The sequence below is a fragment of the Phalaenopsis equestris genome, unplaced genomic scaffold, assembly GCF_001263595.1.
Source record: "Phalaenopsis equestris unplaced genomic scaffold, ASM126359v1 Scaffold208928, whole genome shotgun sequence".
Taxonomy (NCBI): Eukaryota; Viridiplantae; Streptophyta; class Magnoliopsida; order Asparagales; family Orchidaceae; genus Phalaenopsis; species Phalaenopsis equestris.
In genome coordinates, this window is record NW_018228145.1 from 34,303 (window position 1) to 48,166 (window position 13,864).

General features: G+C 33.2%; 2 protein-coding genes across 2 annotated transcripts in view; one reads left to right on the forward strand and one right to left on the reverse strand.

Annotated features, from left to right (window-relative positions):
- LOC110036589 (U-box domain-containing protein 44-like) overlaps positions 1–2,034 on the forward strand; it is a 17,118-nt gene extending 15,084 nt beyond the window's left edge. The window contains exon 5 of the mRNA XM_020741067.1: positions 1,876–2,034. The gene's annotated coding sequence lies outside the window, so the exon portion shown is untranslated. The remainder of the gene's footprint in view (positions 1–1,875) is intronic.
- Positions 992–6,471, reverse strand: LOC110036591 (protein HOTHEAD-like). The gene is given in 6 exon segments (XM_020741072.1): positions 992–1,222; positions 2,246–2,677; positions 2,679–2,811; positions 3,326–3,866; positions 4,216–4,730; positions 6,110–6,471. Coding segments are annotated over 6 exon segments (1,749 nt in total). The 5' UTR covers positions 6,183–6,471; the 3' UTR covers positions 992–1,167.
- Between the last annotated feature and the right edge of the window lie 7,393 nt (positions 6,472–13,864).

The window sequence follows — 13,864 nt, forward strand, 5'->3', positions numbered from 1 at the left end:
ATATATATATATAGGTAGATAGATAGTTTAATTTATCTCAATTTTTGGTTTAACTTTTTTTAGTCGAATATAATGCAATCCAAATAATCCTTTGAATAAAAAAAATAAATTGAATTAAATCAATCAAATTTATTCGATTCCATTAAATTTTCCAATTTTAACCAATTCTCTCCCATTGGTTGTATTTTTAATCTCAAAAGCACGAATTATTTGGCTCCTCCGCGAGATTAAAGATAATAACAGAAAAACCGGACATGAGCTCATAACTATTGCCTGCTTACACGGAACTTAAAAAGGGTCAAATATACATCCTAGCTGAATGATAATTGCTACTTTGGGAGGCATGAACTACATTATAAAATAAAAATTTTAAACCGCTTTAGTGATGAAAGAGGAATTCCATTGAAATTCATGACTCATTCCGAAGTCAAAATTTATATGGCTGCACTTTATTTGGAGACAATCACAAATTTTAAGGTCAATTTGGAACTTAAAGTAACCATCAAATTTGAAGATTTATGGGGAAGTTACATACTTAGCACCCAATTCTTATGTTTTTACATGCCCAACATCTAAATTTTACATATTTTCATTTAAACCTCCCAAATAATTTTTATCACATGAAAAATATCACCAATTGAAACTTTTAAAAAGTGAAATACACTTTTTCATGATATATGTAAAAGTTCAAGAAGATTAGGTGTTCGATATATAAATACATAATAATTGAAGGGTATGTATGTAAATCTTCTAAATTTTTTTTATTTAATCCATACTGACATACTGCGATAACACATGAAGTATAATTTCCATATATATATATATATATATCTAAATTTATGGCATTATATATGAATCTGTAGACAATATTATATGTATTTCGACAAGTTCAATGGTGCCCAATGCAACCACCTTTGTTCCAGTTTTTTCGACGCGCAAGAAAAAAACATAAAATCTTCACATTAAAATGCAACAGAATGAGTCTCACAAAAGTTAAAAGCTCTTTAGCCAATAGAAAATAGTCGACCGTTCTCATTATTTTAATTTATTCATCAGGAAAATTAATTCAGATGGCAGACTGATCAATAACACATTTGATAACACAAACCTAAAAAAGACGAAGATGACTAATAAAACTAATTCAAGCTTCCTATTGCATAAATGATATCAGGCTCCCGGTTTTGCTGGTAGCCTCTCCTGAAGGATCTTAACGCCCATGTACCTAGTTCATTCAAGAGGGTGTTAGTATTATAAAAAATGATACATTTACATACATGCCACCCAATTGCTATGCATTTACATTTCTAACTTCTAAACTTTTCTTTTTAACATTAATACCACAATTTTTAACTCTTAAAAAGTGAAATGCACTCACCTTTTCATGCATGTATGCAATTAATATTAAACTTTAGGTGTTAGATATGTAAATTACTAGCAATTGAGTGGCATGTTTGTAAATGTTTCATAAAACATTTGCACCTGGTAAATATTTCCTAGATATTTTTATTTTTTTTTTCGAAAAAAACGATATGTAGATATTCATGTTTGTAAAAATTGTTTAAAAAATAATTCCAAAATTTTCTAATGCTGGTTTTTGTGTTTATATTATTTTATGTGTCCATAAGGGTTTTGATTTTGTAAACATGAGGATTAAAAAAAGCTTAATTTTAATAATGTCTTTCAATAATGTCGTGCTTAAGGCCATCATAGTCATGGAAATTTTTAGTTCTAAATGAGAATGGAAAATATTTTGATTAATTGATCCGCTTTGGATGTCATGACATGCATGAAAACTTTTGTTAAAACACTTATATTCATGTAGAATTAATATTTCTATAAAAAAACTTATGCATTGTAACATTTAAATTTGTGCAGATAAATGCTCGAATCGCTGGCTGTGCAAGATCTCAAGCCCCGTGCCACATCGCATTTATGTTATATTGTGCATTTATGGTATATTGTGCCACGAGTCCCACCCGGCTGTTCCCCATAATAACCGTGAAAATTATATCTAAAATCTTGTGATATAATCCTTAAAAAAGATGATAAATTAAACTATCCTTAATTATAAAATAATTAATTAATATTTAAATTATTATTTTTATCTCTATTGAAATTTCTTTTAATGTTTAACTAATTTTATATAACTTTTACATACCACATAATTCTCTTATGTATTTGTATATCTAACATTTATATTTATAGCATTTTTTATAATAATAATAATTTCGAGGGACAGACTTACCTTCCGAGCATCATGACGGTGGCCTGAGGATTGGTCCCCGGCGAGTAATAGAAGGTGGAGCCATCGATAACCCTGAGGCCATCAACCCCAATAACTCTATAATCCCCATCGACAACTCTCCCCACCTGGCACCCTCCATGGTAATGCCAGATCGTCATCACCGTATCCTTACAGTACTGCTCCAATGACCTGGAGTCGTTGTCGTGCTTCGGAAGCAGGTTCACCGGAAAGCTCACCGTCATGTTGAGCAGAGCCCCTACGGAGATGAATGGGTACCTGAAATTGGTAAAGGCTTTGGACTCTATGACTCTCTCGATCGTCTTGAGGCCTTCCACGCATCGCCGGAGATCCAGCGGGTCGCTGAAGTAGTTGAAGGTGACGGAAGGGTTGTCGTCGGGGTTGTGGGTTTTGAGCTCCAGGGGGCCTGGAGAGCGGTCCGATCACCTTTTCGAGGATGAAGCCGCCGCGGAAGGCGGATTCGTCCAGGCTGTTCATGGCCTTAACGGCGCTTTCGATGGCTTCGGGGGTTCTTTGCTTTGGGGGAACGGTGGAGAGCTGCCCCGTCTGAAATGTCATGGCTATTTTGTCATTGCTAATTAATTCAATTCAAACAATTGTTCTAGAGAAATATATTTATTTGATTGGATCTTAAAGATCACAAGTTTTGTGCAATTTATAAGAATTTCAAAATTTTAAAATTTGTACAATTTTCTTATTATTTACATAAATGCCATATAATTCTTATTATTTACATATTAATCATTTAAAATTCTGAGGACAATGTAGCCAATCTTGTGATTATCAGCTCTAAGATGTTGAAACTCTGGAATACTTCTAAAGAAAAAAAAAAACTCAATTTTCAATGATAATTTTAAATGATGATATAATCTATTGGCAAATCAAAGATTTACAAAGGAAATTGAGCCGATAAACAGGCTCAATTTTGAGATGATATGAGCGAGTCAGCTCGAAATTGAATCCATGAAAATCATGAGCCGATCTGAAGTCAGCTCATAAAGATTCCCTCAGATTTCAAGCCGACAATCAGCAGGAAAAGGCCATAATCAATAAATTTAAAAGGAGGCGAGAACATTCCAAAATTCCTCGCCGCCGGCGGACCCGCACCACCACCACCACCATCAGCCGAGCTAGCAAAAAAATGCCCGCTGGCAGCCTCGACATAAGTCCCAAACCTCGTAATCCCCACCACCTGTATCAGCGACGTCTCTACTGGCGACGGCGACGGCACAAATATAGCATTCATGGGATTATCGGACATCCCCTTCCCCACCATCGGCTGATCCACCACCACCTTTATCCCCAACTTGTCCAACTCTTCTTTCGGCCCCACCCCGCTTAGCATGAGCAACTGCGGACTCCCAATCGCCCCCGCCGACACCACAATCTCTCCCCCTCTCTTCACGTACGCCCTCTTCCACCTCCCAATCGCATCCCTATACAGCACACCGCTCGCCGCCACCTTATTCCTCCCCTTCAAATTCCACAGTATCTTCGACGCCGTCGCCCGTAGAAGAACCGTTAGTCTTGATGGGTTCGCGTACGCCAGCAGGTCCGCTGCCGTGTGCCGGTGTCCGTCTCGGTCAAAGATAGTTCCCCCGACCTGCACAGTAAGTTTTTCTTTTGGATTTACATATATACCCTTTCAATTTTATACATTCATTTTTTTAATATATTTTTTTTTACATATTTATTTATAAACAATTTTGATCTGTAAAATATGTAAAAGCCATAATTTTTTTCTTTCTTACTTGAAAGATAAACGTGTTGTAAATTAAGTTTACAAATTTAAGTACTAAAATGTTAAAACATAAATAAAGCTGCAAGCTTGCATAAAATTTTTAAATCCCAACGTATAATTTAGACGGAGTGTTATAATAAAATAATCATATATTCTAAATTAAGTTTTAAGCTAGAAAGCATTTATTATTAAATTTGTTATAAGAAGGCACCTTCGTCCCGTAGATGTGGTCAAAGGTGAATCCATTGTACGGCATGATACCAGCCTCCAGTAAACCGTTCCTCACCGCCGACTGCCACTGCAGCATTGGCGGCTCAAACGCAACCAGCCGCTCGACCCACCCATAAGACTCATTAACAAGCCGCCCGTCATTCCACCCGGCCCGACGAACATAGTCCTGGCTTGCCCGAGTATAAAACCCAGCGTTCAGGCAGCTGCCGCCGCCGAGCACACGAGCTCGGGCGTTTATAACACCGTCCTCGGACACGAATCGCTGCGACGCTGATGTCGGAGAGACGTCTGCGAGGGTGTCGGCGAAGGAGGCGAGGTTAGTTATGTTGCTGTTGCCGTAAGGAGAGCCGCCGCGTTCGAGGAGGAGGACGTTGAAGTTTTCAGAGAGGGTGGCCGCCAGGGGACATCCGGCGGTTCCGCCGCCGATGATTATGTAGTCGTAGTAGGAGATGGGTGGAGCTTCCGTGGCATGCTTCAAGAATGCGTATTTCGGAGCTGCGATCAAGCCAGATTGATAAATATCAAATAGTTGGGCCTTAGTAATGAATATCAATAAATGCATTTTAAAATTTTAGGGACATCTTTGAAGTCAACTTAGCAGATCCGATCATGGTTAAAAATCTTAATGGTGGCTTAACAAAATTGATTATTCTTAAATAAAACGGACATCATTGAAGTCAGCTAAAAATAGATTTCTTTTGAGATGAATCAATACAATAATTATTATCAGGATACTCTAGTTAAAATTATAATCATGAAGAGCCTTAAATTTCTTTTATGTGTTAGGATAAATGCACTGCATGGCTATTTTTCATCATACTATTTTCAAAATAATAGGCGCCATCCAGATCACGTTTTATTTAGAATGTTTTGATGTATAATTCTGAGTCAATTTTACATAAATTTGAAGCACAACATTTTCAGTTCAATCAGCCCAAATTTGATTCTACAACCAAATTGCAATCGTTGTTTAAAATTTATATAAAATAAAAAAAAAAAATCAGTTGATTTTTTCCACAACTGTGATAATAAATGAAAGGGGGTTCGCCTCAATTTCTTTACAATTCCAGTTTTCTGTTTATTCTCATTTCATCAATAATTTTCTTCCAAAATTTTTGTAATTTTTTCTTGAATGATTTACATACATACCACTGACACAATTCCTATGTATTTACATATCCAACAACTAAATTGAATTTTTACTCACAAACCACCTTACTTAGTGGTGTAAATCTAAAAAGAAAAATTTAGATGTTAGATATAAAAATACATAGGAATTGGGTGGCTCCGTATTTTTAATTATGCTCTAAGCCTTCAATTTTCTTCAAGCTAAGTAAGCTATCAAGTCAGGCCAAAAAAGCCTTTGTGATAACTAGTTTGAAAAGTGACCTAACATACCTTCGACAGTACCAAAGTAGTATAAATATGCCGAGCTAAAAGAATTATCATAATTAAAAAACTTAATCGTGAGGTATATAAGCATAGAAATAAAAATAAAAATCTTGATATACAACCCTCTCATGAGAAGACACAACTCCATACCAATTCATTCTTATTTATTTACAAATCCGACACTTAAACATTCTTATTTATATCCATATCCTTCAAATCTTTAAAAGCACATAAAAAAATATCATCATGATTCATGCCTACCTTTTTAAAAGTGAAATAGTTTTACATGCATAAGTTTATGACACTTCTAAGTATAAATATGAAACTTTAGGTGTTAGATTTATAAATATAAAAGAATTATGTGTTATGCAAGTAAATTTCCCAATAAATAATTTATTGTATTCATGAACTTCGTTACCGAAAATCACCATTAGAAACTTAAGGACTTCCGCTCGCAGAAACCATAGAGATGAGGATTATACCTATTTCAGAGTGGCAGTAACCAACAAAGCACAGAAAAAGCAGAAGATAACTCCTCATCCTTCCAAAGTCCATCCTTCACAGGAAAGAGAGGGGAGAGATAGAGAAAGAGAGAGAGAGAGAGAGTTGTTGGAGAGGCTGGATTTGAGAAGCAAAGTTTATATAAATAGAAGAGAAGAAAACTAGAGCTATGGTTAGGTTATTGGGCTAGAGATAGAAGAGCGGCTAAGCAGTGCAAAGATAACTCCATTTTTCTTCGGGAGTTTGTTTTCACCTACCGCCAGAGAGCTGAATATATGCAGTAACTGTCGTTCATATAAAGACGACGCCTTTAAACACGCCTGGCGTATGAGACACTTCAAAAGTAAAAAACTGGTGAAAAAAAATGGCAGTGTGTCCTATAATAATGGCAAGACAACCCATTTGCTGTATTTATAATTTTCATTATAATTATGGTTAATTTTTTCTTTCCGTCTTATTTACTTGTATTTTCTAATCTTTCTCACATTTAGAATTTAGGTAAAAATTATGATGAGAAGCGCCAACTTATAAATATATATCATTTTTATTCTCATTTTGTACTAGTGAAATCTTCTTCTCTATAGATGTAAGCGAAGCAACTTAAGGTCGAACCCTACAAATCATTGGTGTTTGATTGTTGTTGTGTGAGTTTCTACACTTCAGCATTATTTTAACATAGCAATTGGTATCAGAGTTTCAGGTTTGTGATCCGAGCGTATTTCGACGTCGACAACAGCAAATTTAGTGTGTGTTGTTGGAAATTTTTGCAGTAGGTGGTCAGACCCGCTTTGCAGATTGACAGCAGGCAGGCCGGAGGGTTGGACATGAAGATTCGGCATGTCGGCTCATGAAGAATTGCAGTTTTGGCGAGTCCAGCAGTGCCGGTGGCGGTTCCCGCGAGGTCATTTGACGAGCTCCGGTGTGCAAAGTATTCCGTGGAACAGTATGGCGGAAGGGAGACTAAAAAAAGGTTTTAGGAAAGAAATTTCTTTAAACAGGAAAACTTCTGTGAATGAGCAGATTTTGGAAACAAAAAAAGAAAATCGTCTTTTAAGAAGGAAATTTTTTTCTTAAAGGAAGGAGAAAATTACATTGAACACATTTTGTTTCCAATTCAGTTCTGAAAAGAAGATTATGAAAAAAAGGATTTTGATAAGAAAAAAAATTTTCTTTCTTTTCGGGAAATAAGCAAGGGTTCCTACATTACACACAGATGCAGATAAAAAAGTTAGTCCATGAAACTAATGAAAGTAGTATTAGGATAGGATCTTGGAATATAGGTACTCTCAATGGTAAATTAATGAAATTAGTTGATATTATGATTCATAGAAATATTAATATCTTACATATCAAGAAACTAAATGGGTTGGAGAAAAAACTAAGGAGATTGATAACTTAGTTTTTAAATTTTGGTATTCTGGTAAGAGTTTCACTAGAACTGGTGTAGGTGTAACTATATATACGAGTTTGAATAATAATGTTGTAAAAATTAATAGAGTTGTAGATAAAATTATAGCTTTGAAGATTATTATTCATACCAAGATTTTTATTATTATAAGTGCTTATGCTCCTCAAATAGGTTTAGATATAGGGTCGAAAGATAAATTCTAGAATGACTTAGAGGACTTAAGACAAATGATACCTCTTGAAAAAAGAATTTTTATTAGAGGAGATTTAAATGGACATGTCGGTAAAGTGGTAGAAGATTTCAGAAATATCCATGGTGGCTACGATTTTGGAGTAACTAATGAAGAAGGCAGAACTATTTTAGATTTTGCTTTAGGGTATGGTTTCGTTATTACTAATATTTTATTCAAAAAAATAGACGAACATCTTATTACTTATAAGAATTGATTTAATAAAACATAAATCGGTTATTTTCTTGTGAGGAGAAGAGATCATCGAGATTATAAAGATTGTAAGGTCATTCCAAGTGAGGATTTAATTGCCCAACATTGTTTATTAATTTTAGATTTTAAGATAAAGAGTTGTAAAATAAAGAATGCTAGGACTCATCATCGTAGAATTAGATGGGGGAACTTAAAATACATAAATAAAATTATTTTTATGAGTAAAATTCAATATTACAAAATTTGGGATGTTCATGAATATACAAATGCTATGTGAGATAAAGTAATAAACAATATTAAATAAGTAACAAAAGATGTACCTGGAGAATAAAAAAAAATTTCTATGAATAAAAATAATTGGTGGTGGAATAATAATGTGCAAGAAAAGATAAAATATAAGAAGTTATACTATAAAAGTTGGTTTAAATGTAAGAGTTTAGAGAATTGGGAAAAAATATCAAACGGTCCGTAGGGAGTCTAAAAGAATAATCCGTGACACTAAAAATTCTACTTTTAATGATCTTTAAAATAGATTAGATACTAAGAAGGGTGAAAAATATATGTATAAACTAACCAAACAAAGAGAAAAAAAGTAAACATTTAACTCAAGTAAAGTGTATTAAAGATGAAAATCAAAAAGTGTTTTTTCTTAGAACAAGATATTCAACATAGGTGGGTGAGCTATTTTGATAAATTTTTCAATGAAGTTTCTGAAAATAAAATCGAACTTAGTGATCTTAATATCCTTAATAATAATAATACGTTTCATTTTTACCATCACATTAGTGAAAAAGAAGTTTAGGACGTTTTAAAGAAAATCATGGGTGGAACGAGTGGAAAGTTTGTAGGACCTGATGAAATCCCAATTGAAGAATGGAAATGTTTAGGTGATTTAAGAGTTTCCTGACTTACTAAATTTTTTAATATTATTTTAAAAACTAAAAAGATGTCTGAGGAGTGGAGGAAGAGTATTTTGTTCTCCATTTTTAAGAATAAAGGGAATGTGATGCGGGTGGATTTAGTGTATTAATTTTGCAAATATTTTTCAATATTAAAAAATATATACAATATTTACTATAACAAATATACAAATTAATCCCAACAAAACAATTTCAGTTAAATAGTTTTATCTTTTAAAAATTTTTAAACTACTAAATCCCCTTTAAAAATAACACAAGTTTACGTATCGCTCAAGTAATAAAGGGCTCTAATGGAGTCCTAAATATTGATCCCACAGGAAAGTTAGAAATGCCTGTAAATAAGTTCTTAAGATTAAGTTTGAATATTAAGTAATAAGTGAATGCTAATTAAATGCAATTGAAAGACAAAGTTAACTAAACTAGATGCTAAACTTTGATAAGTAAACTTACGAAAATTAAACTAAGCTTTTGTGTCGGAAGTTCAAATTTAAGAAATCATTATTCCTATTTAAAATGAGTATATGGATTGTGAGAAAATTAAAATCATTTGAAAATATATATGAAAACTATTTTGTACTAAATAGGAGCAATCCTACCATTTAGCCTCTTCCAAGTGCATAAAGAATATTGACTAATCCAGAGTTTGGTCCCAAATTCCATGGTTAGGATGGGAGGATACCGGCTGCCACCCCAGAGCTCTCACAACTCCCTCACCCGAAGGCTAACAATCTCGCTTCAGTTTTCAATCTACTTGACCAAACTGGGGATTTCGATCTGTCACATTAAAATCTCTAATTCTGCATCCAATAAAGTATATTTCTCTATTTATTTACACCTAACTCCATGGATGAAATACTCTCCCATGAAATCAAATGTGATTCTCCACATGTTGTAGAAATCAAAGCCCTTTCGGAACATATGTTTTTTAACACATTTTAACAATTCAATTGACCAGCTCAAAAAGTAAATATAGATCAGAGTTCAAATCGTTACAAATTATTGACATTTAAAAATATATTAAATAAAATCAATTCTTCATAAAAACATATCTCAAAGTAGGGAGAGGGATAAAGAAGACTACTCAGAATTAATGAGAATGATACGATAAAACATGAATTTCATATATAAAAATAAGTTTACAACACAAAAGAAATAAAAGACACAACTGAAATAAAAGACACAACTAAAAGAAATAAAAGACACAACTTATCTCACAATCCTTGCCAAGAAAATACCTAGAAGTTATCTTCAAACCTTTCTCTTTTTACCAGCACTCTCAATTCTCTCTCTAGAGCTCTCCTCTTAATCCCTAGACTTCCCCTCTCTTTTATCAAATGTTGCCTCCCTCCAAAAAGAATTCAAATCCTCCCCAAAATTCTGTTCAAAAGTCAACTCTTTTGAATTCAAAAGATACGTCCATTGATCCAAGAGATATATCCCTTCATAAAAAACCTTCCAAAGTGTTTAGACACATTGAATCACTTCAATGGGTGTTTAGAACAAGTGTCCCTTTGAAAATTCACGTAAAATTTGTCTCGAATCGTCTTAATCTGCAAAAAGTCGTCTCTGGTGCATCATGCACCAACTCTTTGTCAAATGGCGCATCTGACGCCAGTCTGGGGCATCATGCGCCAATCTGGCGCATCTTGTGCCAGAATTCAAAAATTCTTTATTTTGGCTCCAAATTTCGTCTTTTTTGCTACTTTTACTCCAAATGCCTAAAATTGATAATACCTACAAAAAAACATGAAAATACCCTTCTTTAAAGTGCAATATTACCAATAATAAGCATAAAATATATACTTAAAACTACATATTATTTTGGTGTATCAAAATCCCCCAAACTTAAATTTTACTTGGTCTCAAGTGAAACTATTATTGCATAAAAGCATATGACTTAGGATAGAGACTAACTTATAACTTCTATACTTTGGTTCAATAAATAAAATAGTAAAATTTAAGAAAAACCTTTAATAATTTAGATTTAACTTCTAAGTTTAAGAGTACTTAGTAGTCAATTTTAAGATTTCCGAATCTTTATTCATTTCAAGAAGAATTGTAATTTGTTATATCAAGGATATTTAGAATATTCATATGAAAAAGAACTTCATTAAAACTTTACTAAAAATGCTACTAATATTCCAATATAAGTTTAGAAAATGTAATAAAGCTTTTTTCTTAAGTTCATTCAAGTGAAGCCAATTTTTTCCTCAAGCTTCTCCTCACTTAATTTTCTTTTATTTTATTTTTTTTCGTTTTTTTTTTCTTTTAGGATCTTTTCAATCATTTATTTTATTTTTCTTTTTCAAGTGAGGATTACTATATCTGGATAGCCTTTAATAGTTTTGAACTTCACTATCCTCTTCTTAAAGTCAAAACCCTTACCTTTCTTTACTTTATAAATTCATATTAGCTTATGATTTTCATAAAGTCTCATTCTTTTCTTCTTACATGAAACTCTAAAATTCTTAACACTTCAAAAATATAATTTCTTTTACTTTAAATAGAAAAACGTTGTCTTATCTTATCATACCAAATATCTTTAATAATAGAAGTGACCTTCATTATTAAAACTTTTTACCTAAATTTATCATAATATTCATAAAGATAAGTATATTCATTTTAATTTTAATCTTAATATCCCATGTCATGTTAAATTAATTTTAAAAATATTGTTACTTAAGGTGAAATAAAATTTAGTTTACTTCTTTTTTCTAAAAGAAATTTTTCTTCCCCCAAACTTAAGTTTTTAGGTATTTTAAAAATGTTCTAGCACAAAATTTAGTTGGTAAAGAGATTAATAAATGCATGAAAATAAAAGTTAACATGTTGAGGATTTCTGACTATGAAACTGGGCTCTGGTATACTGCAGATACTAACTGTTAAAATACATACAGGCTTTAAAGCATTAAATGAAACATAATGCATTCTAAAGAATTTGTTGAGAATTAAAAACAAAAATATAAAATGAAAATACTAAAAATGCAAGAAAAGTAAAAATCTATAGTTACTATTATAATTTTAAGTTCACAATACAAAATAAAAGTTTTTAGTACAATAGTTTCAAATGCTAACCAATTAACATCCAAATAACATACAAATAAACAAAAAACCAAATAAATAAACTAACTTCTAAAAATATCATTCTTCATCGCCTTCACCCTCCTCCTCCTTATCATCATCATCATCATCTTCTTCTTCTTCTTCATGAATTGGAGCATAAGGAGTGAAGCTGGGGCAAGTAGGAAATTCCACATTATATTCACCCCTAAGATATCTCACCATAGCATCCTCAAAAGCTATATCATGCTGAATTTTACTCTGCTGATACTCATCATTATAAGCATTTCTCGCTCCAATCTGATTTTGAATATTTACAATATTTACTTATGAATATTTACAATCTCCAATTGTTAATTCATGAGTTGGTCCTTAATGTTTTCTAGTGATGCAAGGCGAGAAGTAGATGCCCCTGCAATTGATGTAGAGGGTCTATTGCTTCTTCCACCCCTAGATTCAACAAATGATTCTACTCTTTGAATCTTATGCTTCTTAATAGGATTTTGTGCCTGTAATCCTTTGTCGGCGCTATTTTTGGTTGAAGGAGTTGCCCATAAGAAGATGTCAGTCACCGAAATCTAAATCCCATCTCCCGGTTCGGAAGGACGTTTTAATGAAATCAAACTGACCCTATATTTTTCATAGTTTAAATGAAAGAGCGCTTTACCTCAAACCCTGTATCTATCCCGAATGATAAACACAAGACTTGAGGTTGAGGCTCAATCAAATAAACTAAAGAATATATGACATTTGTCTGATCTGCAAAACCTTTATATTTGCCGACAAGTTCCAATATTTAACATAAAGAATTAAATAGGATTTATATTAAGCTGGGTTCAGACATGCTTCCTATAAGGGCAAGCCCCTATAGTTAATTACATATTAAATAACCAAAGTCACCTAAAAATACTCTCGATAAAAATCAGCAAATATTATCTTTAAGGAGTTTCAAAGGGTAGGACTCTTCAACGAGATTGGACGTAGAGGTGTGAAAGGGGATTGGTTCAAATTTGGAACATTTTATTGTAGAATCCAAAGGAGGAAGAACTAAGGGATGTCATAGATCCAGAGGAGAACCCTGGTGACTTCCCAAGCTATCCTAATGTTTGACTTCAGTTTTGAAGAGAAAAAATTAAGTGTTTCATCCTGATAATTTTATTAGTTAGGGCTTACATTCGTGTGAAACAATCACACATATAGCCTGGAAGATGTGAGGATTTAGGTCGTGACAAACGTCAACCTCGGAATCTTAAGATGAGTTAGAGCTTTGTATAACAGGGTTGTACAAAGGCCTAAAGATAAGATGAGGATTTACATTGCATAAGCACGCAACCTCGAAGTCCTATGGCTTTGTTGTTTAAGTCTAAGGAAGGAAGATTGGTTTAAGTGGGGAAGACAGGTTTTGCTGTTGAAGATGGCCGTGCTGCCCACCATGCTAGCTCCAAGCTCCTTGCTGTGACGAGTTTGAGTTTTCTAGTGTGTCAAGTTATGATGTCAAATCAGGTGGCTCTATGGTTGAAGTGCTTTAAATTTTATGTGGGCATGTTAAAGTTAATTAGAGTGACACCGGTTAGGATCCTACGGTTCCCTCGTTCTTACACCACTATTTTCTATTGGATTCACTTAGTCTAAATGAACTTACTAAACTCAACTTAATGAGTTCTATAATTTCATTTAGATTGTGGAAAGCCTCGTTAGCAACTGTAGGTTACCTCCTCTGAGGAATTCCTGATCATCCGATAGAGACGTCTTAATTTAATTGCAATTGTAGTTTTGTGTGTTGTTTGTAAGTAAATTTTGAGTTGTTTTATATTTTGAATGCGGTGGCGGTGAATTTTATTTTGGTTGATTTTAGTTTTGGTTTTGGTTTGGGTTTTGTGGCTTGGCTATCCTGATAGTTTTAGTT